The following is a 24,534-nucleotide window of genomic DNA, read 5'->3' on the forward strand; positions in this document are numbered from 1 at the left end:
GGGAAATTCATTTCATCTTGCATGTAAGAAAGAGATAGATGCTTCACGTATTCTTATATACAGAAAGTATATAACTGAGTTTTTTCCCGAGCTCCTATCTTTTTTCAGTGGAAAAGAAGTACTTCTTTTACGTACATATTTCGCCGGTTTTTTCTGTAGTTCTACGTTTGCTGGGATAATACCCAAGCAAGTTCTCAGCATCAAATGGAAAACGAAAAAAAAACCAATCACAATGAATAGCCTCTTGAACATTTCTGCCCAAAATGAACAACCGAATATGAATATCAAAGTAAAATGTCAAAAATAGTTCATCGCACACACCGGCTGTTTTTTTCTCAAAAATTTTGTCTTGCTAGCAGTCTTGTTCTGGGGGGTTGTCGATTTCCAAAAAAGTATTCTAATTTTTCTTGTCAATTTTCACTAATTCGAAAAAAAAAGATAAGAAAATCTATTCTCAACAATGGTTCTACAAGTTTTGAAGAGCTCATGGACATTACGTTCGGTGCAGCAGTTGAATAGAATCAACTGGGCAACAACGTTTGTTCGGTCGATGGTGAGTTAATAAATTCTTTTACTATTATGTAATTTTGTTCTTCACATTTTTGTTTCGCAATTAATTAAATAATGATTGAGCCATATGAATTATAAAATGTTATGTCTCAATAAAAAGTTTGTGATAAAAAAGCTCCCTTTGTTGCACTGATAGACTTTATTCATTCATTCTTATAAGACCAACTAAATTAGTAAACACGAGTTTCACTAACAACCACGGACTGGTTCTGCGGTCAGTTATGTTCGCGTACTCATACTGCCTGCGTATAGTGAGAGAAGAACCAGTTGTTATGGAGCTAATACTAAACTAATCCATTGATATTAAAAAAGAACTTAGAACAGTGTATCAGTAGACTTGAAAGTCGTAACCTCGTAAGACATGGAAAGTGAAAAAAATACAATAAACGGATCAGAAACGGTATGTGTTTTTATTAAAACAAGTCTATACAACATTTAAAATAAGAATGAAGGGATAAGAAAAAAAAATGTAGGTATGCCTTGAAAAAACTCCTGCATACCTACCTACAGTTTATTCAATAGAAATAGAACAAATGATTAATATTGTTTGCTTTAAATATTTTCGGTAGGAAAAATGCAAAAATACCTGACAATATACACTGGGTTATTTATAGATAATTTAAAAAGCCTTATTGGGGAGAATAGATATAATATTATCCTTATAGACGAGGCATTTTGAAAATTTTGTTGAAATTATCTTGGTCATTATTTTGAAAAAAAAGGTATAAAACATGTTAATCCAGAAAGTGTTTTGTGTTTTGGCTTAGAAGAAGTAGGTAGCAAACATTAATGTTTTATAAAAAGTTATTTTCGCAGTTGTCCGACTTTTTTTTTTGGTGGTCATAGGCAGTGTATGTTACTTACATGTAACATGAGAATAACACATTAGTTTTGCTATTTATTATTTTGGAACATAACTTTTTGCTATTCATATTTCTTAGTTGTGATGTTTTTGACACGATAATACTGAAAAAAACATTTTTTAATATTGACTTTCATAGCTTGGGGTCGAATGGGTTAACTTCATTCTGGGGGTTGATTTTCTAACTTGAAGATTGTCATTGAGGTTTTTACCTTATTTTATTACCTGAACAATATACCACAGGAACAGGCTGTAAAAGTTTGATTTTTTATTAAATTTTCTTAAAAAAAGATCTTTTTTTAAATGTTAAAAAACGACTTATGGATTATTGAGATTTATTTGGGTTTTTTGTAAATTTGGTTCATTAAACATTTTTATGACTAGACATAAAAAACCTAAAAATTGTAGACCAGTGCTCCTGTTCTGTAACTTTTATCACTGGCGATACAATTTTTGACCTTAAAATCCATTTTATTTCATCAAAATAAAAGAAATTTTGTTCAAAATCATGTTTTCTTAACTCATAAATTTTGAATTTGAAAAAAAAATTGCTTTATTTACGAAAGAAAATGGATTTTAGAGACGTTCAAAATTGGTTATCGCTAGTGATAAAGTTACAGAACAGGGGCACTGGACATTTAAAATTCTTCAGCTATTCATAAAACAGCTTGTTTCAAATGGGAAAATTTACTTTGATATCTGGATCTAGATTAAGTATTTCAGCAGGATAAAGAACCTAAGCAAAACAAGTAATCGAATATGAAGCAGACTTGTTGGACTAAAAATCCAAATAAAAATATTTTGCTGCTTATTTTGGCTCTATACATACATGTTGCTTATTACTTATTTTTGTTCTACAAAAGAGATGGGATCAAACTTTTGACCTAAAGTGTACATATTTGAGACACACAGAAATTATCTTATCTCAACATAAAAAAAAACTTAACCCAAATATAATTTGCTTGTAATGTTCATTCTTACTTTTTAAACGGATTTTGTAGAAATTAATTTTTGTTTGGCTTTCTTTCTCATAACCTCAGGCTTAGACATGAGAATATAACTTGTAGTACCTATGTACACATAAATTAATGGCACAAGTTGCTAAACAAAAAATTCTAATAAAAAACAAATATAAATATTTATCATTTATCATTTTGTTGAATGTAATTAATGAATGTTTGAATAGTCACTCATTGTGCATTTTATCGATCAGTATGGTATTTTATGTTATCTGAGCTTGGCAACGATAAAACTTAAATTAATCTAAAAAATAATTGAAACAAAAGTGATCAAATGTTTGCAAAAGAATTGAAATATTGAACCATTGTAAGGCATGAGTCATGCTAAACTGGTTAGGAGCATAATTAATTACAAATAAGACTAAATGGATGTTACTTTTCTGAAATTTAACTTAATGGGCATGTTATACCTTATTAGTCTTTCGTAATGAATTTAGGCTTTGTATTCAATGAAACTTTAATCTGGAATGATCAAGTTAATAAAACCACCATTTTTGGTTGCCTCATTCGTTATAGTTTCATTTCTTACACTGCAAATGCTAGTTATGTTTATTTGCACAAATTATATCGGCTCTAAATATTACTCGTATTTTGATATTTAAATTCAATGCAATAGCTGTTGTAAGCCATATGCAAATTGATTGGGGAGATACTTTATTTCAAAGCATTTTCTGCAAAGAAAATACAAAAAATGTGTGCTCTCATCATCAAAAATATTTTTCTTTTATCATTTACAGAATTTTGAAATCCAGAATTTTTTATTTACAGAATTTTAAAATACAGAATTTTGGAATCCGAATTTTTGCACATACAAAATTTTGACTCCAACCCGTTTTGGAAATTTGGAAATTGTTAAAATGTTATCTTTCTAACATTAATAAATTTATTCTTTAATTTTAAAGCAAAAAAAAAAAAATATTCAGCCAAGGCAAAAATGTATTCCAATTCCCACAGCTAAATGTCACCTATACTTATCAAAAACTTGTACTCGGCTAAATATTTAACCCAATTCACACACTGCTCTGATGCCATCAGTCGCTGAAAATTTATCAGCAGGCCGCAAGTCTGCGGCCCAATTCACACACTGCTCTAATGCCATCAGTCGGTGAAAATTTATCAGCAGGCCGCAAGTCTGCGGCTACTTACAAGTGGTAGTGGCAGATTTGTGTAACCTATGCTTAAAAGGCAAAACTATTTACAAACTAAAACTACTAGCAAAGTTTTTATAAATATACTAGGGGACAAAATTGTGGGATCCAAAAAAAATTGCTTTTCAGGTTTTTTTAAGAGACTGATAAAATTTCAGTGCGACCATTTTTAAGGGAAATAAAGTAACTTGAAAACCCCCAAGAAATTTTTAATATTTCTTTGGTCCCTTATTTTTTTCCGCTAGGTTGGTACAACTATTTCTAATCATCTTGGAGAAATGCATATTTTTGGCCGTCCTTCAAAATATTCAATGCATTGAGCTGTTTGGGGTAGTTCGTAGTTCTGTAAGTTTCACAATTCCAAATTTCTGTATGCCATAATTCTGTATTTTAAAATTCTGTAAATCCAAATTCGGTTTTCCAAATTCTTGATTTAAAAATTCTGTAACTGGAAAAATAATTGTTTTTTTTTTTATAAAAATAATTTTTATTTTCCATTACCATAATGATAAATTTTGAAAAGCAGAAGAATTTTTAAAAGCATGATTATGGATTTTCAGAATTTTGAAATACAGAATTTTGACACGCAGAATTCTAAATTAAAGGAATTTTGAAATTTAGAATAATAGAAAAGCAGAGTAATGGAATATAGATTTATGTTAATGCAGAATTTTTTATGTATACGCATAATTTTGGTCATACAGAATATTGTAATACAGAATAACAGTTTAAATAAAAAAAAAAATAAAAAAAGTTCCTTAGATATAGGATTATGCCATTAATGTTGCATAAATAAAGCTCGAAAAATTTAGTCCATATCAAAATATCAAAAATAAAACTCGAAAAATTTAGTCCGTATCAATCAATATTCTAGTTTCGATATTCACTTTTCCAAATTCGGATTTTTAGAAGAAAATTCTAGTTTTCATTTTTCTTCTTCGTTTCTATTCCATTAAAAAAAAATTTATCTGGAAATCGATATCAGACAGTAAAATAAATCATTTTATTCTGTCTTTTTTTATGTTGCTTCGCAGCCCTATAGTAATGACCATGAAATATCTTTATCATTAAATATTGTAAAAATGATAATAATTAATTTATTATTAATTATAATTAGCCCAGGGAAATTAGTAATTTAAATCGCATTTTTCGCGGGACAAAATTTTTTTCATGGAATGTGTTCGGGTGGTTGTCCTTATCTTAAAAGTCAATTTGTTGGCATAATTGGAGGTTGGGAACAGCCGCCATCTTGGAAAAGAGATTGGTATCGTTTTTATTGAATAGCTCCATTGTTATTAATCTTAACAAAAAATAACAAAGGTAAGACTTATTAACAATAAAAATATCTAAGAAATGATATACAAAACAATTCCGTGAGTTGATTAAATAAAATTTTATAGTTGGTCAAAGTGCGGCTTTGTATCGCAAGGTTGGGACAAAATGACATTTTTTCATATTCTGACGAACTTTCGATTTGTTTGGATAATTCTTCATGAATGAATTGTAGTACTTATAATTACCTATAAAATGAGCCCACAATCGTTATTGTCACCATCGTATTGTAGAAGTAATCTAACTCCGAATCTCTCCATGTACTAGTCAAAAGTAAGAAAAAGCTGTTTTTTTGCTAGTAGGTCGAGAAAATTTTGGGAGTAGAGGTTTATAACCAAAATATAAGTACGCAGTTTTGCAGCCATTTGCGTGTTAATGTCGATTTCAACAACTCTAATTTTGTGCTTTATACGGTTTTTGGGGGGTTAAATAACGTAAGTTTTCCAGTTAATGTGAATGGGCTAAATTTATACTATTTGAAATTATAAATATACAAGCTGATGCTCTATTATTTTTCCTAAATCTGAACATCCCAATCTTGAGGATGTGACCAATAGAACTATATATAAGCCGTTTATACGATTATGTTTTAGAAGCTTTTTTTGTTTAGATTTTTGTTTGTTTATTTGAATTGAAAAGCCTGATATGGTTAGTTAAAAAAGCTTATATCGTGAGTTCTATAAACCCCATAGCCGAGATTGAGGTGTCCAGATTTAGGAAAAATAATAGAGCATCAGCTTGTATATTTATAATTTCAAATAATATACATTTAGCCCATTCACATTAACTGGAAAACTTACGTTATTTAACCCCCCAAAAACCGTATAAAACACAAAATTAGAGTTGTCAGACCTTCGAAATCGACATTAACACGCGTATGGCTGCAAAACTGCGTACTTATATTTTGGTTATACCTCTACTCCCAAAATTTTCTCGGCCTAATTTTATAGGTAATTATAAGTTCTACAATTCATTCTTGAAGAATTATCCAAACAAATCGAAAGTTCTTCAGATATATGAAAAAATGTCATTTTGTCCCAACCTTGCGATACAAAGCCGCACTTTGACCAACTATAAAATTTTATTTAATCAACTCACGGAATTGTTTTGTATATCATTTCTTAGATAATTTTATTGTTAATAAGTCTTACCTTTGTCATTTTTTGTTAAAATGAATAACAATGGAGCTATTCAATAAAAACGATACCAATCTCTTTTCCAAGATGGCGGCTGTTCCCAACCTCCAATTATGCCAACAAATTGACTTTTATGATAAGGACAACCACCCGAACACATTTCATGAAAAAAATTTTGTCCCGCGAAAAATGCGATTTCATGCCCATATTTTGACTAATTTCCCTGAGCTAAATTATCTTTAAACTCTGTTGACCACGAAAATGTAATCGACCGATAAGTGAGAAGATTATTTTCAAAAGTCTTGCAAAACAAAAAAATGGCTTTTAAGCATAATTTTGTAAAAATTATTTCAATACCAAGAGAAAATTGGATCCATCCACAAAAAATCAAAATTAAATTTTAAAAAAATAAAAGAAATCAAATAGCATATTTTCTCTGGAGATCAATTTTGAAAAAAGAATGTTATGCTTCTTTATTTGTTAACATATATTTATGTACGTATGTTTATATGTATATGCATTTACCAACTTTGTAAATAAAAAAATAAAAATTTTAATATCTTGAACTCTAAGAGCAAGTTCGTGCGACCTAGTCGTGTATTTAATTTAAGCTAAATTAACAGTTAATTGTCATTGTGCTTGTTTTACATATTAAATCTGTTGCCAGCTTCTTGTCTCGGGAAGTTCAGGTCCGGTTGTCAAAAGACAAGCGCCTTTATGTCAAATAATCCTGTACCTATAAAAGACATTGGTTCATTTTTTAAACAAGCTTTTTTATGATAAACATAAAGTTTAAAAACAATTAATGTTTGGACTTTAAAATTATAAAGAGTTTGTTTTAATTAATTTACTTTTAAAAAGGATTAATACAATAATTATAGGAAACTGTTATCACAAACGCATTTTGGACTACAGATTATAAAAACATTTTAAATGGAAACTGTTATCATTCTTTATTTATCTTTTTACTTTATAAATATTATTCGTGAAAATGAAGAAAAAGGATACTTTTGAACCCTAGCATTTTCGTTTATGATTAAATTATCATTTGCGGTTTATTCTATTTTATGGTTATAGTCTGGTTTTTCTGATTATAATAGGAAATGAGGTTTTATACATACATTTTCCATTCGTGCAGTGTTTTTACTGCATAATAAACAAATGCCTTAGTTTATGTTTAAATATTAAAAAAAAACAGGAGAGTTCGAGTCAAAATCTAGATTAGATAATTCAAATGATCTTGCATTCAATTTCAATTTGAGTATTAATATAAAATAAAAACCTGATTTGATATATGTACATATCTAGGTCTTGTTTAGCAAAACATTTAGATTCATTAATCAAAATTACGTAACCTTATCAAAAAAAAAAGTAAATAAAACAAAACTTTTTTCCATTTTCTGAATTTAAATAAACCCTCCTTGAATATACAACCTTAGATATTTGTTTCACACACTTGTCTGATTGTGCTAATGATTCTATCAAGAAAAGTGTAATCAAAGCGACAGCGAATATACATCTGTTCAATTCAATTAGCGCCTAATATAAGTGTTTCGAATCAGATAGGCGCTATGTATCTGTGTTGTACTTGTTGCAACAATCTGCGGAAGGTACATTTATAAAGATAAGAAGCATATATTTTATAAACAAAAATAGACAATAAATGAGACTTATCTCCAAGCTCACTTTAATCAGTTTTTTTCGTTAGTTTATCATATGACTGTGACGCTCTGGAAGGAAACGTTTAGTAGCTCTTGATAGTTGTTTTTATTTTCTTATTATTTTGCTACTGAAAACATGGAAAGTTTTTTTTAGATTTGATTCTGTGGAAAGGAATAATATAAATGTTTTTTTTTTTTTTTCTTGACAGGCATCGGATAAGAGCTTCCGAATTGAGTCGGATACATTTGGTGAATTGAAAGTGCCTTCTGACAAGTACTATGGCGCACAGACAATGCGATCGATGATCAATTTTCCAATCGGTGGCAGAACCGAGAGAATGCCAGTAAGTATGTTACACAATGTTCAAAGTCAAATTCAATGTCATAAATATTTTGCAGAAACCCGTTATCCAAGCAATGGGAGTTCTAAAGAAGGCTGCTGCTGAGGTTAACAAGGAATTCGGTTTAAAGCCAGAAATCGCTGATGCTATATCGAAAGCTGCTGATGATGTTATTTCTGGGGAACTTTACGAAGAGCACTTCCCTTTGGTAATTTGGCAAACTGGATCTGGTACTCAGTCAAACATGAATGTCAACGAGGTAAAAAGTGATTAAATGTTCTTAAATGGTCAGAATTCTTGATTGCCCTTTAGGTCATCAGCAATCGTGCCATTAAACTGCTGGGTGGTGAACTTGGATCAAAGAATCCCGTCCACCCCAACGATCATGTCAATAAATCGCAAAGTTCCAACGATACCTTCCCTACTGCCATACACATTTCCATTGCCTTGCAACTTTGTAATAATTTAAAACCAGCACTGCAGATTCTTCATGACGGTTTGCAAGCAAAGTCTAACGAATTCAAAGATATTATCAAAATCGGTCGCACACACACCATGGACGCTGTTCCACTGACTCTGGGTCAAGAATTTAGCGGATACGCCCAGCAAATGAAAAATGCCATTGAAAGGATTGATTCTGTGATGCCACACATTTTGCAGTTGGCTTTGGGTGGTACTGCTGTCGGAACCGGTCTAAATACTCGAATTGGATTTGCTGAAAAGTGCGCCGCAAAAATCTCTCAACTTACTGGCCTTCCTTTTGTGACTGCACCCAATAAATTTGAAGCTCTAGCTGCCCGTGATGCTACTGTTGAAGTGTCAGGAGCTTTGAATACCATTGCTGTGAGTCTGATGAAAATCGGAAATGATATCCGCTTCCTTGGATCAGGGCCACGTTGTGGACTTGGAGAACTTATGTTGCCTGAAAATGAGCCTGGAAGCTCAATTATGCCAGGAAAAGTCAATCCCACCCAATGTGAAGCTCTTACAATGTTGGCTGCTCAGGTGATGGGCAATCATGTTGCCGTGACCATTGGAGGAGCCAATGGCCACTTTGAACTGAACGTGTTTAAGCCTTTGATTGTGTCTAATACTCTTAGGTCCATTAGGCTGTTAGGTGAGTTTCTATATTGAAAATATTAATTCCTTATTTGAATTTTTATTCCCATAGCTGATGGAGCTAGAACGTTTAACTCGAATTGTGTAAGTGGTATTGTGGCCAACCGTGACCGCATTGGCAAGATTATGAATGAGTCTCTTATGCTTGTAACTGCCCTTAACCCACACATTGGCTATGACAAGGCTGCTAAAATTGCCAAGACAGCGCATAAGAACGGAACAACGTTGAAGGAGGAAGCCATTAACCTAGGTTATTTAACTGAAGAGCAATTTGCTGAATGGGTTAAACCAAGTGACATGTTGGGACCTAAGTAAATAAATACAAAACTATTTTAAGATTTTCTATTCGATCGAGGCAACATTCAGTTTAAAAAAGAAGAACACAGAAATAAATATTTAATAATTCGAAAATATTTTTTTACTATAATGTATTTTTTTTTTCAAGTTTTTTCTAAAGACGAATAAATAACCTTGTCATATCCAAACATATCGTTGGGTAAGTATCATGGCTGAATGCAAATGAGAAGTCCTTGTTTTGAAAAAATCGACATGTTTTTTATGTTATCTTACAAGGTTGATAAACTATCCAAGGGTTGCTTTCGCTTTGAAGACTCATAATAGTTAGAAATATAATAAAATAGCTGAATACGTTGCACTTGATTTCTCTTTAAGTTCAAGTTGACTAGATAGTTAGAAAATTTTTTTATTTTCGAAATGTTAATTAGAATTTGAGCTGTAAAAAGAATGCAGCACTTGCATTTATCTATTGCTATAAAATAAAAATTGTTTTGAAATTTTTTTTAGTAGTAGTTATAGATAACTTATATTCTGATGCTTTTCTTGATTTCAAAATAATTTTGAATTTTTTTATGTTTTCGGAGGCGGAAATTTTTCATTTCGCTTCAGCTGTGTACTAGACTTTAAGCCTGCTTACCTAACGCAGCTGAAGCGAAACGAAATTTTCCGTACAAAAATAGGATAAAGGAGTCTTGAACTATAAATTTCGTAATGCTTTTCGTTCTACAGTACGCTGTTCGACACAACCTACTACTCTGCTGAAGCAAAACGAAAATTTTTCAAAGTGTGCAAAGTTAAAAACTCTTGGACCAAGCAAAATGGCTGTTCCCCTGTTCTGTAACTTTATCATTGGCGATAAACCTTTTTGAATGTCTGAAAAATCCATTTACTTCTATTAAAAAAGCAAAATTTTATTAATTAAGAAAATATGATTTGAAACGAAATTTCTTTTGGATATAATAGATATTGGATATAATAGATTTTATAGTCATTCAAAAATTGTACCGCCAGTCATAAAAGTTACAGAACAGGGGCACTGGACAGTGTTATAGCCTATTTTCACTACAGCCCAAATGAGATAATTTTGCAAATTAGGTCAGTTCAAATTCCAAATTAAATTTTTTTCTATACGATTTGACATTCGAAATGAGATAATTTGAGAGATTAGCTCATTTGGGCTATAGTTAAAACAGGCTATTAAATTTGAGAGGCAAATAATTAAAAACTCTTCAGTAAGTGACAAATGAATGAAAACTCTCCCATTTTTACCTAACGCTGCGTACTGAAAAACGAAATTTTTCGTTACAGATTTCGTTGTGCTGTTTTTGTATGGAAAATTTTGTTTTGTTTCAGCTGCGTACTAGATAGGAAAACCCGAACGAAATATACTACTTTATTTATTTGCACGACACCACTGTGTAATCCTCCTGAAAATATGCAACAAACTTATGGCGCTGTCACTTGTTATTTTTGACAGCTAACAAGAAGTGTCAAAACAGCAATAAAAGTTTTGGTGGTTTTTGTGTTTTTTCTCAACTCAAACGTATTTTGTATAAAATTTCTAATAAATAAATAAAATCAAAAACCATGGAAAAATCACAGAAAATGCCCAAAGTAGCAAAGGTATACTATAATAAATTAAACCTTACCAGCTCTTTAAAATATTAATCTTCTTTTCCTAGGTAAAAAACAAAGCGCCAGCCGAAGTACAAATCACCGCAGAACAACTGCTCCGCGAAGCCAAGGAACGTGACTTGGAAATCCTTCCACCTCCACCAAAGCAGAAAATCTCCGATCCAGCTGAATTAGCTGATTATCAACAACGAAAACGAAAAGGCTTCGAAGATGCTCTCCGCAAAAATCGCATGGTTGTCAGTCACTGGATTAAATACGCACAATGGGAGGAATCACAGAAAGAAATCCAAAGAGCTCGTTCGATCTGGGAACGTGCTCTTGACAATGACCACCGTAACATCACCATATGGCTTAAATACGCCGAAATGGAAATGAAGAACAAACAAGTCAACCATGCAAGAAATTTATGGGATCGTGCTGTCGTCATTATGCCAAGGGTCAATCAGTTTTGGTACAAGTACACGTATATGGAAGAAATGTTAGAAAATGTAGCTGGAGCACGTGCAGTCTTCGAACGTTGGATGGAATGGCAGCCAGAAGAGCAGGCCTGGCAAACTTATGTTAACTTTGAATTGCGCTACAAAGAAATCGATAGAGCTCGAACTATTTACGAACGATTCGTCTATGTCCACCCTGATGTGAAGAACTGGATTAAGTTTGCTCGGTTCGAAGAGAACCACGGATACATTCGAGGTGCACGTTCTGTATACGAACGTGGAGTAGAGTTCTTTGGTGACGAGTACATTGACGAGAAGCTTTTCATTGCTTTCGCCAAGTTCGAAGAGAATCAAAAGGAGCACGATAGAGCAAGGGTAATCTATAAGTACGCTCTAGACCATTTGCCGAAAGAACGCACTAAAGAGCTTTACAAGGCGTATACAATTCATGAGAAGAAATACGGTGACCGAGCAGGCATCGAGGATGTCATTGTTTCGAAAAGAAAGTTTCAATACGAACAAGAAGTGGCGGAAAACCCTCAAAACTACGATGCATGGTTCGATTACTTGCGACTGATTGAAGGCGAGGGTGACTTTGCAAATATTCGAGAGACTTATGAACGTGCGATAGCCAATGTGCCGCCGGGAAAGGAAAAGAACTTATGGAGACGATACATCTATCTTTGGATAAATTATGCTTTGTTTGAGGAACTGGAAGCTGATGATGAGACACGGACTCGACAAATTTATCGAACGTGTTTGGAATTGATTCCGCACAAGATCTTCACCTTTAGCAAGGTGTGGTTGCTATATGCACAGTTTGAAATTCGGTGCAAGCAATTGCAGCAAGCCCGAAAAACTTTGGGTATGTCGATTGGAATGTGCCCTCGAGACAAACTCTTTCGGGGATATATTGAGTTGGAAATTCAATTGCGTGAATTCGATCGATGTCGGATTTTGTACGAGAAATTCCTTGAATTCGGTCCAGAGAACTGTGTGACTTGGATGAAATTTGCCGAACTGGAGAATCTTCTTGGTGATACAGACAGGGCTAGGGGTATATTTGAATTAGCGGTGCAACAGCCAAGGTTGGATATGCCAGAATTACTTTGGAAGGCATATATTGATTTTGAAGTGGCTCAGGGAGAGACAGAACTTGCAAGGCAGTTATATGAACGACTTTTGGAGCGAACGCATCATGTCAAAGTGTGGATGTCGTATGCAAAGTTTGAACTGTCGTCGAATGAGGGCAGTGAGGACGGCGATGAGGATATGAATGTGAGACTTGCCAGGCGAGTTTATGAGCGAGCAAACGACACCTTACGACAAACAGGTGATAAGGAGTCAAGAGTTCTATTGTTGGAAGCATGGCGTGACTTTGAAAAAGAAAGCGGTAATGTAGAGACTTTGGATAAGGTGATGGAGAAGATGCCACGAAGAGTTAAGAAGCGCCAGAAGATTGTTTCGGATACAGGTGCCGAGGAAGGCTGGGAAGAGATTTTCGATTATATCTTCCCCGAAGATGAAATGTCCAGACCGAATCTTAAACTTTTGGCAGCAGCGAAAATGTGGAAAAAGCAAAAAGAAGTTCTTCCAGAGGTGCCAGCGAATGAAGAACAAACTGAAAAAAATGATAACACAGGTGCAAATGCAGATGAAGATGAAAAAAGTGACGATGAGAGTGTGTCATCAGTCAGCGATAGTGAAGATGAAGAAATGCGAGATATTTTGGAGGAAAATAAAGGTGAATAAAACAATATATATTTTTTTTTAACTTTTCTTTCAATAAAAAACCAATAAATAATATTAAAAAATGGATTTTATTTAAAATAACAGACAAAAGTAGTGCTTATGACAATTTATTTTACCAGTCTCCGTCGATAATTCTTACAACTGACACTAACTCATTTATGTAAATATATTAAATTATGAAAGTTATTTTAGCATATGTAGTTTTTATAACATTTAGAGCCGTTTGCTGAATCGAAACTTAAGCATTTGTGTTCTACATAAATTCTTATGTGACAGTTAACGCAGAGGAAAAAGTAGAGAATAACAGATTCAGCAAATGACCCTTAGAGTTTGTGAAGGTGTTTTAGGGTTATCAATTTTAACTAGGTACTATTCTTAGCCATTTACTCATTAAAGTCCAGGAAAGATAGGAAATCTTGTAGGTACCGAGAAGGTCAGACAAACTTATTTATGAATTTTTATGATTGAAAAGAGTGTAAAACGAAAGTTAGTCTTAAAAACTCCGAAAAAAACCTACCTACATGATAATGCAAAAACAACATCATACAGTTTGCCTCGGATGTGCAGATACAAATTTTTTTGAATCCAAAAACTTATTTTTTCAATTCCTTTTTTTTCTACCTAATTTTGTGTTGAATGGATAACTTGATATGCATAAAACTAGTACTATCGAAAGTAAATTTTCCCATTTCTTCAATTATCTACAAAATGAATCCTTTAAACTAAACCAATTTTTCAAGTTATTACCTTTCGTTACACATCTCAATATACATAATTTTTGAATTTATTTTTAAAACATGCTTAAAGCATTTCGAAAATTAGTAAATGACGAAAAATATTGATTTTATTTAAATAATTCAGCATATACAGACTAAGCTGTTTTACCAAATCACATGTTTTATACATTTTTATCAAATTGATAAAAATTTGACGAAGCTACTTAAAAAAATGTTCAAATGTTCAAGTCTACTATGTATTGTAATTTATTTCAATATTGCATACATTATGTGCTTAGTTTTTACTATTCATAATTCTTAATTAGCAAAGTTTGTCAATTTCCTTAATTCGGCAAGTGTAATCTAAAAAAGAAGAAAAAAGAATATGTTGAAATATTTTTTCAAAATAACAAAAAGACAAAAATAATAAAAAAAATACATTTCACACTTACACATATTTCATAGAAAAATACAAATCCTTGCTTCTTGCAAAACCAACGAATATTAAGAACATAATTAGGAGAGACATACGAAGAGTTAGTAAATTATACAATTTTAAATAAATATTTTGTTATGTTTGGATATTATTTTGTTTTTCTGATTCTTTAGTTTTTTTAAATGTTAGAAACTCAAGACAACAATTATAGGAAAAAACAACTAAAAATTAAATTCAATATCAGTCAACATCCTCAAGTCGTACTGGATGCGTGAATGGTATGACAGATTTCTTTTCCACGTCTCGCGACAGAGCCTTCCGCATATCTGGAAGATACAAATCATGAAGAGGAATTTCTAGAAGTTAGTGTAATGAAAATTGCCTACCGTAAGCATCTTCGTCTCGATCTCCTGAATAATATTCCAGGACAGTTCGATAAATTATATAGCCCAGATTTGTGTACATATTTATAGCAACTTTGTTGCTCACTCGGACGAATAAATCAACAAAATAAGCACGTTTTCTAGAAGAGATAGGATAAATTTAAATTCCAGTGCCCTTAACTTGTTTGAGATAAACAAAAAACTAACTTCTCAGAAACATCTTCAAGGAAGTTCATCAAAAGAGCAGCTAGACCCAAACGTCGGTAATCAGGGGAGACGGTCAAACAGGTTACATGTCCATGCCAGTTTTCTCTTAGTCCTTCCGTCTTTCCCATTACTATTAAAACGTTTTGATACAAAAGACCGAAATAGTAGAGTATATTGATTTAAACTTACTATAACCCATTATTTCTCCACTTGGTGATTCAGCGACTTGGAAGTATTCTGGCCAGCGGGCCAGATATTGCGTATAGAAAGTTAAACCATAAGTTTCAGTCAATGGATCAAAATTCCTAAAACAAAAAAAGAGGAAGACAATTTCAATAAAAATAGATTTTGTTGAAGAACACCGGCAGGTGTAGTTTATCTTTTTGAAGAGACGTACACGTTGTTGAATTTAAACATGTCGTCACAAGTGAATGGGCGAAGAGTTGTCATTGTTGTTTTAATTCGATTAGATGGATCGATGGAAATTTTTAGTTTTTTTTTAAATTTATCAAATTAATTTGTTCAAGACAAAATCCTGAAAAAAAATTGAAAAGAAAATAGTAATTTTTTCACGAAGGATGAATTTGACACTGACAGATAAGAAGAGTTGCCGTGGTAATGCGACCCAGATCCAAGAACCCAGAACAGCTACGTTCGGTCTGGGTTTACATTAAACGATTTTCAACCAGGGTTGTAAAAATATCCCCTTCAAGCAAGAAAACTGAGTTCAACAAAGAAACTCCGACCTCAGCCCGCGAAAATCGGGCTTGCACTCACACACTTGCAACTTTTTGTGTATGAACACAAAAGTCAAACGAGAATCGTGGTGAAAAAGTGCGAAAAGGAAAATTGACGAAGGAAAGACAAAGGGAACAGAAAAACAAAGCGTCAACTTCATTTTATTTTTTTTCTTGCAGTGTTTGTGGCGTGTCGTGTCTCACCTTGTTTAATATTAAATTATATATATTAAATATATATTATGGGATCATTTTAAGCAAAAAAAAAAAAAGAATTCATCCATAAAATTAATATGGGTGAGTGTGCTCGCGCAGTGATTTTTTAAATAATAAACTAATCATTTTGTGTTTTTCTTAGGAAATGTTCTTCGGCAACCTGACGCCACACCAGCACCCACATACATTCAACATCCACAATTTGTCGAAATACATCGAGTTCTCCTGCCGCTGGCCTTCACCAGAAAATAATAATAAAAATTGTGTTTGTGAAAATAAAATAAAGAAAAGAAAAAAAAAAAGAAAACAGTTTCAGTGAAAAAAAAAAAATCTAGTTCTTTTTTTGGTCGCAAATGCGAAACGTCATCCCTTTTTTATTCCTCTTTCTGGTAGGTTTTCGCTGCTCCGACTCAGGTCCGCCTTCAGCTCCGTTTTCTCGGAATGGAGATTTTCACCACACCAATACATATGCAATCGACTTCGCGGTGATTATAATTTCCATACTAATTTGAGCCGCCTTCGGACCAGTTTCTGATCCGAAGTCGGACTCGGCTCCGCCTCAGGCGGAGCGGATTCGGACCGAGGTCGGACCTGTTTGCTTGAAGGGTCAATTTAAAAAAAAAATATTTATTGGGCCTTACCAATAATGAATCGCTAAACACACGTTTAAGTAACGTCGGGTTAAATTTTACCGTAGCGTTAAATTGGGTGTATACTAATAATCAAAATAAACGCGCGTTTAACTAACTGTGCTTCTATTACCAGATCTATTACATTTGTTGTCAAAATGACATCATTGAAGTGACATTTTTTGCATGTAATGTAATAATGAACAAAAACATAACTACAAAATACCTACATACCTTCATATATTTTTATTTTGGTTGTAAAAGTTAAAAAAAATGGAGCCCAAGCAAGGAGGCCAAAAGTGCATACAAAAAAAGTTCATCTATCGTGAAGTACGACGATGAAAATTTGCAGATCTATTTCTTTTTAAGTTTTCTTTTTCAGCCTTTTCTGAAAGTAATGAATATTTATTAATAAAAATGATAAATATTTATAAGCAAATACATTTTTCCATTTACTTACATATTTAATAATTTGCCGCCAATATTATTAATTTTTCGCAATAACTGGTTGACTTGACAAATGTTTTTTTTTTTTTGCTGTCAAATGACAGTGCAAATCGTGCGTTTTAATTTAACCGTGCGTTTATAGTTCAGTTTTCCAGCTATACAATTAACGTGGCGTTAACCCTTAACCTGCCTATTAAATTGGTTATTGGTATGGAGAAATATTTAAAGCTCAGTTAAATATTTAACTGAGCTTTAAATTTGATTATTAAGCCTTAACTACATTGGCTCAAAAAGTGAAAAAGTACAAAAGTGAAAATTTTCAAACCTATTTTTGTATAGTTTTTCAGGCTGGAAAATTAAAACAAATCATGCAGAAAGCTTATTTTTTGGTCTTAAAAAAAATTTGTATACTCTTTTTCACAAAAAATTTGCGCTAGCTAGAAAAAAAATATTTTCACTTTTGTACTTTTTCAAAAAGTGGTGTATGTAGTTAAGCCTTTAGTAAGGCCCATTGTAAATAAAAATAGTTGTGGTACATTCAAATTTGCGAAAAATAGTTGTGTTTCTTTGGACTTAAGTATCTACTGCTAAGTACTTCTGGTTGTATTTCTAAGTAACAATTTAACTTGCATAAGGTCCATTTTGTTCGATTCGACAAGCTATAGTTTGTATACGTTTAGTTTAAGGCTTACTTACGCAAGTCATCTATTTGGAAAGAAAGGAGGTCTCCTTAAGGCTATCTAGAAGTGTTAAGAAGAAGCCTTGTAAATATTAGTTAAAGAAGACCTTTATAAGACCTGTTTGAACCGAAAGAAGCCTTGTATATTCAAGTGACAGAAGGCTTCTATAAGACCTGTTCCAAGAGGTTCTTGTAAGTATGCAATGTTTTCACCTGTAAGTATGCAAAGTTTTTATCCTGCAGATATGCAATGTTTGTAACGCATTTAAAAAAAAACATTGCATTTCAATGTGAGGCTTCAATTAGCTCCCAATTTTCCACTCATCTTTAATATTCGAGCATGGTCTACTGGTAAGGTGCTGGCTTGGTATGCAGAGGTACACGGAGAAAAAATAAGGTATGAACCACCTTATTTCTGGTAAATTTAACTTTAATGTAAAGTTTAAATAGGGATGACTCCCCAATAAAATGGAATTTACCTTACTTTTCTAGTAAATTTATAGCTTATGATTAACTTTACAGTAAAGCCTTTTTTTGTATGAATTTCTAATAGAAATTACTAGAAAGTTAGGTACTTATTTTACCTTACTATAAGGCTGAAAATACTGATTTTTAAAGTAAATTGAACTTCTCTATGGAAGGTATATAATTTAGTTACAGATTGGATCAAATAAAGTCAATTTCATTTTTATTGATGACATTTTTCTAAATAAAATTGTATGCATTTATCTTACAAAAATTAAAACAAAAAAAGTAATTTTTGTAATTATTGAAAAGCATAACTAGGTAACACGAACTTAATCCTCAAAGCTATTTAGAAGTAAGTAACGTATGACCCTGTTATGTTTTTCAATAATTACATAAATTACCTAGTTTATTATAATTTTTGTAAGATGCAAACAAACAATTTTATTTAGGAAAATATCATCAAAAAAAATGAAATTGACTTTATTTGATCTAATTTTTTTCTAATTCTTCATGAATTAATTGGATTGAATGATGTTAATGCATATGGATACTCCTATATAATTCTAACACAAGAAACAAATTTGCTATCCGTAATTACGGAGCCAATAATAACGTATAAAAGAACACAAAAAGTAATGAAAACATTTCACTTATAAAAGAAAAACACAAATTTGAAAAGAAATTTTTACATTTTATTTCTTTATTAATTATTCCGCACCCGGACACCTAAAAGCTTTGACAAAAAAAAATATCCAAAACAAATGGAAAACAAAATGGCAGACTTTTCAATGACAGCAATTAAGATATGGGGAAAATTCCTAGAATTAGGTAATATTATCCCTTAGTGTAAGATAAAACTTATTCATAGAATAGTTAAATTTGTAAAATATGTTTTACTAGAATCTTAAAGTGAAAAGAGTCGTACACTTTTTTGGATGAAGGTTTATTTTACTCTACGTAAAGAAATTATTGCTACTCGTAAGGTATATACTACTTTATTTTGTTCACCATAATTGTCTTGTAAAAATTACTTTACGGAGCCAAGAAATGTTCAATACGTAAGGTAAATTTTACTTTAAATCTAGGGCTCTTTACTTTAATTTCCTTACTAGTCATATGGAGTATAAAATACTAGAATAATTTTTCTCCGTGTACGTGGGATCAATTCCTGGCCGGGCCATGTGATGAAAATAAAAAAATGTGTTCTTTTTCAATTAAAATAATATTCTCATCATTTCAGAACAACAGAAAAAGCAGTGGAATTTCCAAAAAAGGAAAAGAAACAAAATAGAAAAAAATTAAAATAAATAAAATAATATGTAGAAAATGCAAAACTGAAAAAATCAAAAGAAAATAAAAAAATTAAATAAAATTCAATAAATTATTTTTTTTTTTATGCAGAAATTCAACATTTTCTACAACACCTTCAACAACTTCTATAAGGCCTTATTATAACATCCTATGCAAGTAATCCCTCTGCAGGAAGACCTCCGTAAGGCCATTTTAAGCTGTTTGTCACAAGCTATTAGCTATTACTTTTTGACTTTTTGCAAAAAGTGGCCTTTGTAGTTATACCTTTAGGGCCAGTTGTACAAATATTTAATCCGTGGATCAGCAACTTTTATCTTCTGAAATCAGTGGTAAGGTTCCGGTTTAGCACTGGTGCAATGTCCACATATGTACACGTAGAAAAATGAATCTATAGGTCGTTTCAAATCAAAAGTCCCATGGAAAATTGAGCAAAAATAAAAAAAACTCATTCGCTTACTGGAAGGAAGCATTTATGAGGCAGCTGAACTTTTTCTAAAATTACGATAAAATAATGAAGAACAGTTCTTGATATCCCTATTTTAATTAATTGATCCGACTGTTAGATTCACTGGGTTAGCCTCAGAAAGCGGAGGCAAGTCTCCCGGGCTTGCATCACTCGATATCCGCGGACAATACAAAAAAAACATACAATTATTTAATTATTTATCATTTGAAGGCAGTTGGGATAACATTGCCGAAGATATTATTATAGGACTAGGTGAAGATGGACCAGAAATGTCCATTTTATATAATAGCAATTCATAACTTAAAATTCTATTCACATCTTTTCATTTATATAATTGGGCAGTAAATATCTTATTTTTATTTTTCAATTATTTTGGAGTCGTCACCATAGAAATCATTAATAAACAAATTCAGTTTTTCGTTTGTTTATTTTTTTCTCTCGAATTTCTTTCATTCAAACAAGCATGATTTGTTGTTATTTTTGAGTTGATTTGTCGCAATGAGCCAATAAAATTGAGTTTTTTGTTTATTTGTTCTCAATTTTATTGGAAGGGAGAAAATAAACTCTGAGTCAGGACTTTTGATTTGAAACGACCTATAGTATTTTATACTCCATATGACTAGTAGGGAAATTAAAGTAAAAAGCCCTAGATTTTAAGTAAAATTTACCTTACGTATTGAACATTTCTTGGCTCCGTAAAGTAATTTTTGCAAGACAACTATGGCGAACAAAATAAAGTAGTATGTACCTTACGAGTAGCAATATTTTCTTTACGTAGAGTAAAGTAAACCTTCATCCAAAAAAGTGTATGACTCTTTTCACTTTAAGATTCTAGTAAAACATATTTTACAAATCTAACTATTCTATGAATAAGTTTTACCTTACACTAAGGTAATAATATTACCTAATTCTAGGAATTTGCCCCTATACATAGTAATAACTCTTAATTGCTGTCATGAAAAGTCTGCCATTTTGTCTTCCATGTGTTTTGGAAATTTTTTTTGTCAAAGCTTTTAGGTGTCCGGGTGCGGAATAATTAATAAAAAAATAAAATCTAAAAAATTCTTTTCTCATTTGTGTTTTTCTTTTGGAAGTGAAATGTTTTCATTACTTTTTGTTTTCTTTTATGTGTTGTTATTGGCTCCGTAATTACGGATAGCAAATTTTTTTCTTGTGTTAGAATATATGTATCCATATATGCATTAACATCATTCAATCTAATTAATTCATGAAGAATTAGAAAAAAAATTGGATCAAATAAAGTCAATTCCATTTTTATTGATGATTTTCCTAAATAAAATTGTTTGTTTGCACCTTACAAAAATTATAATAAACTAGGTAATTAACATTGACCTACTATATATGGACTGCTAGTCGTTTGACTTTTCCATACAAAAATTGAAAAAAAATGATTCCACATCTTTCTAGCTCTACTAGCGGTATAACCTTAGACGGCGAAAAGAGGAAACTTTTAGTGAATGACATCCTTTCGCACTTCGTCAAAAATGTTGCACTTATTCTCCGCTTTTTTTTAGGGCGCTAGTATCGCGAAGAAACAAGTGGAACCAACCTGAATATGCTTCTAGCAGTCCATATATATTAAGTCAATGGTAATTAATGTAATTATTAAAAAACATAACAGGGTTATACGTTACGTACTTCTAAATAGCTTTGAGGATTAAGTACGTGTTATATAGTTATGCTTTTCAATAATTACACTTTTTTTATTTTAATTTTTGTAAGATAAATGCATACAATTTTATTTAGAAAAATGTCATCAATAAAAATGAAATTGACTTTATTTGATCCAATCTGTAACTAAATTATATACCTTTCTTAGAGAAGTTCAATTTACTTTAAAAATCAGTATTTTCAGCCTTATATTAAGGTAAAATAGGTACCTAACTTTCTAGTGATTTCTATTAGAAATTCATACAAAAAAAGGCTTTAAAGGCTTGGCCACACCGGAGGGTATGCGGTAGCGGTACGGGTAGAGGTAACGGTACTTGTATGAAAAAAATTCCAAACTGACATATCAACGTTCAGATGTGGAATTTTTTTCATACAAATATCGTTACCGCTACCCGTACCTCTACCGCATACCCTCCGGTGTGGCCAAGCCTTAAGGCTTGGCCACACCGAAGGGTACATACGGTAGCGGTACGGGTAATTGTATGAAAAAAATTCCACATCTGAACGTTGATGTGTCAGTTTTGAATTTTTTTCATACAAGTACCCGTACCGCTACCGCATGTACCCTTCGGTGTGGCCAAGCCTTTACTGTAAAGTTAAGGCTTGGCCACACTGGAGGGTATGCGGTAGCGGTACGGGTAGCGGTGAGGGTACTTGTATGAAAAAAATTCCAAACTGACACATCAACGTTCAGGTGTGGAATTTTTTTAGTACAAATATCGTTACCGCTATACCGCATACCCTCCGGTGTGGCCAAGCCTTTAATCATAAGCTATAAATTTACTAGAAAAGTAAGGTAAATTCCATTTTATTGGGGAGTCATCCCTATTTAAACTTTACATTAAAGTTAAATATACAAGAAATAATTTTTTCTCCGTGTACAAATAGCCACATCCATGCTTGAACCGAAGTTGACCCGCAGCTAATCCGCCGAAATCGGTGGGTTAAATTCTTGATCCGAGGCTGAACCACGTTTGTACAACTGGTCCTTAGGGCCAGTTGTACAAATATTTAATCCGTGGTTCAGCAACTTTTATTTTCTGAAATCGGTGGTAAGGTTCCGGTTTAGCACTGGTGCAAGGTCCATATATATGTAAAGTAGCCACATCCATGCTTGAACCGAAGTTGACCCGCAGATAATCCGCCGAAATCGGTGGGTTAAATTCCTGATCCGAGGCTGAACCACGTTTGTACAACTGGCCCTTAAGCCTGGTACGCTGCTCGCGCTAAATTTTAGCTCCCATACAAATTATCGAAAAATTTTATCTGAGCTAAAATGGATCCTATACAAATTATCGATAACTTGTATGGGAATTTTATCTCGGCTAAAATTTAGCGCGAGCAGCGTACCAGGCTTTAAGGTATAACTACAACGGCCACTTTTAGCAAAAAGTCAAAAAGTGAAAATTTTCAAACTCATTTTGTGATAGTTTTTCTGGACACAAAATTAAAAATAATGATGCAGAAAGCTTATTTTTTGGTTTAAAAAACATTTTTTGTAGTTTTTTCCAAAAACAAATAGCGCTAGAAAGAAATAAAAAATTTTTACTTTTGTAAATTTCCCACTTTTTCACTTTTTAGGTCATTGTAGTTATGGCTTAAAGATAACACCGGCACACAAAAAAAAAAAGTGTCATGTACCAGGAACCAGACCTATCTTTCTATATGTTTTTGGACCCGCTGAATCCGAATTTCAAGTCGGTTTGGCCCTGTCACCCTCCAGTTTTGAGTAATATGCAAAAAACTCAAAAAAAGGAAGTTTTTTTTGACTTTTTTGGGGTCTTTTTTACACTTTTCTCAAAACTGGAGGGTGACCGGGCAAAACGGACTTGAAATTCGGATTCAGCGGTCCCAAAAACATATAGAAAGATAGGTCTGGTTCCTGGTTCATACAACTTTTTTTTTGTGTGCTAGCGCTGTCACGACATGTCGCTGTCATCCCCGGCACACAAAAAAAAAAAGTTTCATGTACCAGGAAGCAGACCTATCTTTCTATATGTTTTTGGGCACGCTGAATTCGAATTTCAAGTCCGTTTTGCCCGGTCACCCTTCAGTTTTGAGAAAAATGCAAAAAACTCCAAAAAAGTCATAAAAATTCAAACAAAATGCACTCACAGCTCAAAACTGGAGGGTGATGGGGCCAAACGGACTTCAAATTCGGATTCAGCGTGCCCAAAAACATATAGAAAGATAGGTCTGGGTCTTGGTACATGACACTTTTTTTTTTTTGTGTGCCGGTGTAATCAGCCATATTTATTAGATTTGCTTAAATTGGCTCTCAAAGGTTGTTTAGTTAAGGTTGCTTAAATATTTAATTCGTCTTTAAGCAACGTTGCTTAAATTTGTATTTATAATCGAATTCCCACAGACGATTTACTAAACGATAGTTGTGTCAAAAAATGGGAAGAAATTAACTAATCTAGTACAAAATACTACTACATATTAGAAACATCACGTGGTTTTTGACATTTTGTAAGTATGTATTTAATATTATATTCTTAAATTTGACTGCAAACAAAAACACTGATTAGGTCGTTGAAGATGATTTTGCTTACGTCGGGTTCCTAATAAAAATGCGCAGATCAAGGCCAGAAGAGGGAGTTGATTTTTACTAACCATTTTAATTTTTTTGTATTAATATTCTTCAATTCTTTAATTTCTATTTAAAATTCAAGCTCCTTTTAGGGAATAATTTCATTTCAAAACAAAATGACGTCTTCACATCAAAACCCTAGATAAATTAATAGCATGATACTGAGCTCACGATCTTAGTAATAATTCATATGTGGTCAAATCATTCTTAAAATGGCTCTAAGCAAGCTCTAAACGTGGTGAACG

The 24,534-nt window shown here is 32.4% G+C and overlaps 3 protein-coding genes across 6 annotated transcripts; 2 read left to right on the top strand and 1 right to left on the bottom strand.

Moving 5' to 3' along the window:
• The first annotated feature begins 333 nt into the window (after window positions 1-333).
• Window positions 334-9,599, top strand: LOC129918603 (fumarate hydratase, mitochondrial-like). Of its 2 annotated transcripts, none has more exons than XM_055999225.1 (5): window positions 334-553; window positions 7,938-8,072; window positions 8,128-8,328; window positions 8,382-9,186; window positions 9,241-9,599. In XM_055999225.1, exons 1-5 carry the CDS (start codon window positions 461-463, stop codon window positions 9,501-9,503), a joined length of 1,497 nt encoding a protein of 498 aa, XP_055855200.1. In that variant the 5' UTR covers window positions 334-460; the 3' UTR covers window positions 9,504-9,599. The 2 variants fall into 2 exon arrangements, with proteins under 2 accessions (XP_055855200.1, XP_055855201.1); XM_055999226.1 differs by lacking the exon at window positions 334-553 and adding an exon at window positions 820-970.
• Window positions 9,600-10,970: 1,371 nt separating this feature from the next.
• On the top strand, window positions 10,971-13,358 carry LOC129918924 (protein crooked neck). Its single transcript, XM_055999693.1, has 2 exons — window positions 10,971-11,108; window positions 11,168-13,358. The coding sequence occupies exons 1-2, from the start codon at window positions 11,073-11,075 to the stop codon at window positions 13,307-13,309; spliced, it is 2,178 nt and encodes a 725-aa protein (XP_055855668.1). The 5' UTR covers window positions 10,971-11,072; the 3' UTR covers window positions 13,310-13,358.
• A 910-nt stretch (window positions 13,359-14,268) lies between these two features.
• LOC129918485 (N-alpha-acetyltransferase 20) lies at window positions 14,269-15,664 on the bottom strand. Of its 3 annotated transcripts, XM_055999069.1 has the most exons (7): window positions 15,647-15,664; window positions 15,449-15,586; window positions 15,241-15,356; window positions 15,052-15,181; window positions 14,848-14,984; window positions 14,726-14,787; window positions 14,269-14,388 (listed from the first exon to the last, which is right to left on the bottom strand). In XM_055999069.1, the coding sequence occupies exons 2-7, from the start codon at window positions 15,499-15,501 to the stop codon at window positions 14,344-14,346; spliced, it is 543 nt and encodes a 180-aa protein (XP_055855044.1). In that variant the 5' UTR covers window positions 15,502-15,586; window positions 15,647-15,664; the 3' UTR covers window positions 14,269-14,343. The 3 variants fall into 3 exon arrangements, 2 of the variants coding, with proteins under 2 accessions (XP_055855044.1, XP_055855043.1); XR_008772965.1 differs by lacking the exon at window positions 15,647-15,664 and having other exon boundaries at window positions 14,478-14,787; window positions 15,449-15,640; XM_055999068.1 differs by lacking the exon at window positions 15,647-15,664 and having other exon boundaries at window positions 15,449-15,640.
• Window positions 15,665-24,534: the final 8,870 nt, after the last annotated feature.

Source organism: Episyrphus balteatus, chromosome 4 (genome assembly GCF_945859705.1).
Source record: "Episyrphus balteatus chromosome 4, idEpiBalt1.1, whole genome shotgun sequence".
Lineage (NCBI taxonomy): Eukaryota > Metazoa > Arthropoda > Insecta > Diptera > Syrphidae > Episyrphus > Episyrphus balteatus.

Bases quoted from the DNA above. Each gene is read 5' to 3' on its own strand.
- LOC129918924 (XM_055999693.1), top strand. From the start codon at position 11,073: ATGGAAAAATCACAGAAAATGCCCAAAGTAGCAAAG. The intron at 11,109-11,167 runs GTATACTATAAT...TTCTTTTCCTAG, and splicing joins AAATGCCCAAAGTAGCAAAG to GTAAAAAACAAAGCGCCAGC.
- LOC129918485 (XM_055999069.1), bottom strand. From the start codon at position 15,501: ATGACAACTCTTCGCCCATTCACTTGTGACGACATGTTTAAATTCAAC. The intron at 15,182-15,240 runs GTAAGTTTAAAT...ACGTTTTAATAG, and splicing joins TGGAGAAATAATGGGTTATA to TAATGGGAAAGACGGAAGGA. The intron at 14,788-14,847 runs GTAGGCAATTTT...TGTATCTTCCAG, and splicing joins TCGAGACGAAGATGCTTACG to ATATGCGGAAGGCTCTGTCG.
- LOC129918603 (XM_055999225.1), top strand. From the start codon at position 461: ATGGTTCTACAAGTTTTGAAGAGCTCATGGACATTACGTTCGGTGCAG. The intron at 8,073-8,127 runs GTAAGTATGTTA...AATATTTTGCAG, and splicing joins GCAGAACCGAGAGAATGCCA to AAACCCGTTATCCAAGCAAT. The intron at 9,187-9,240 runs GTGAGTTTCTAT...TTATTCCCATAG, and splicing joins TAGGTCCATTAGGCTGTTAG to CTGATGGAGCTAGAACGTTT.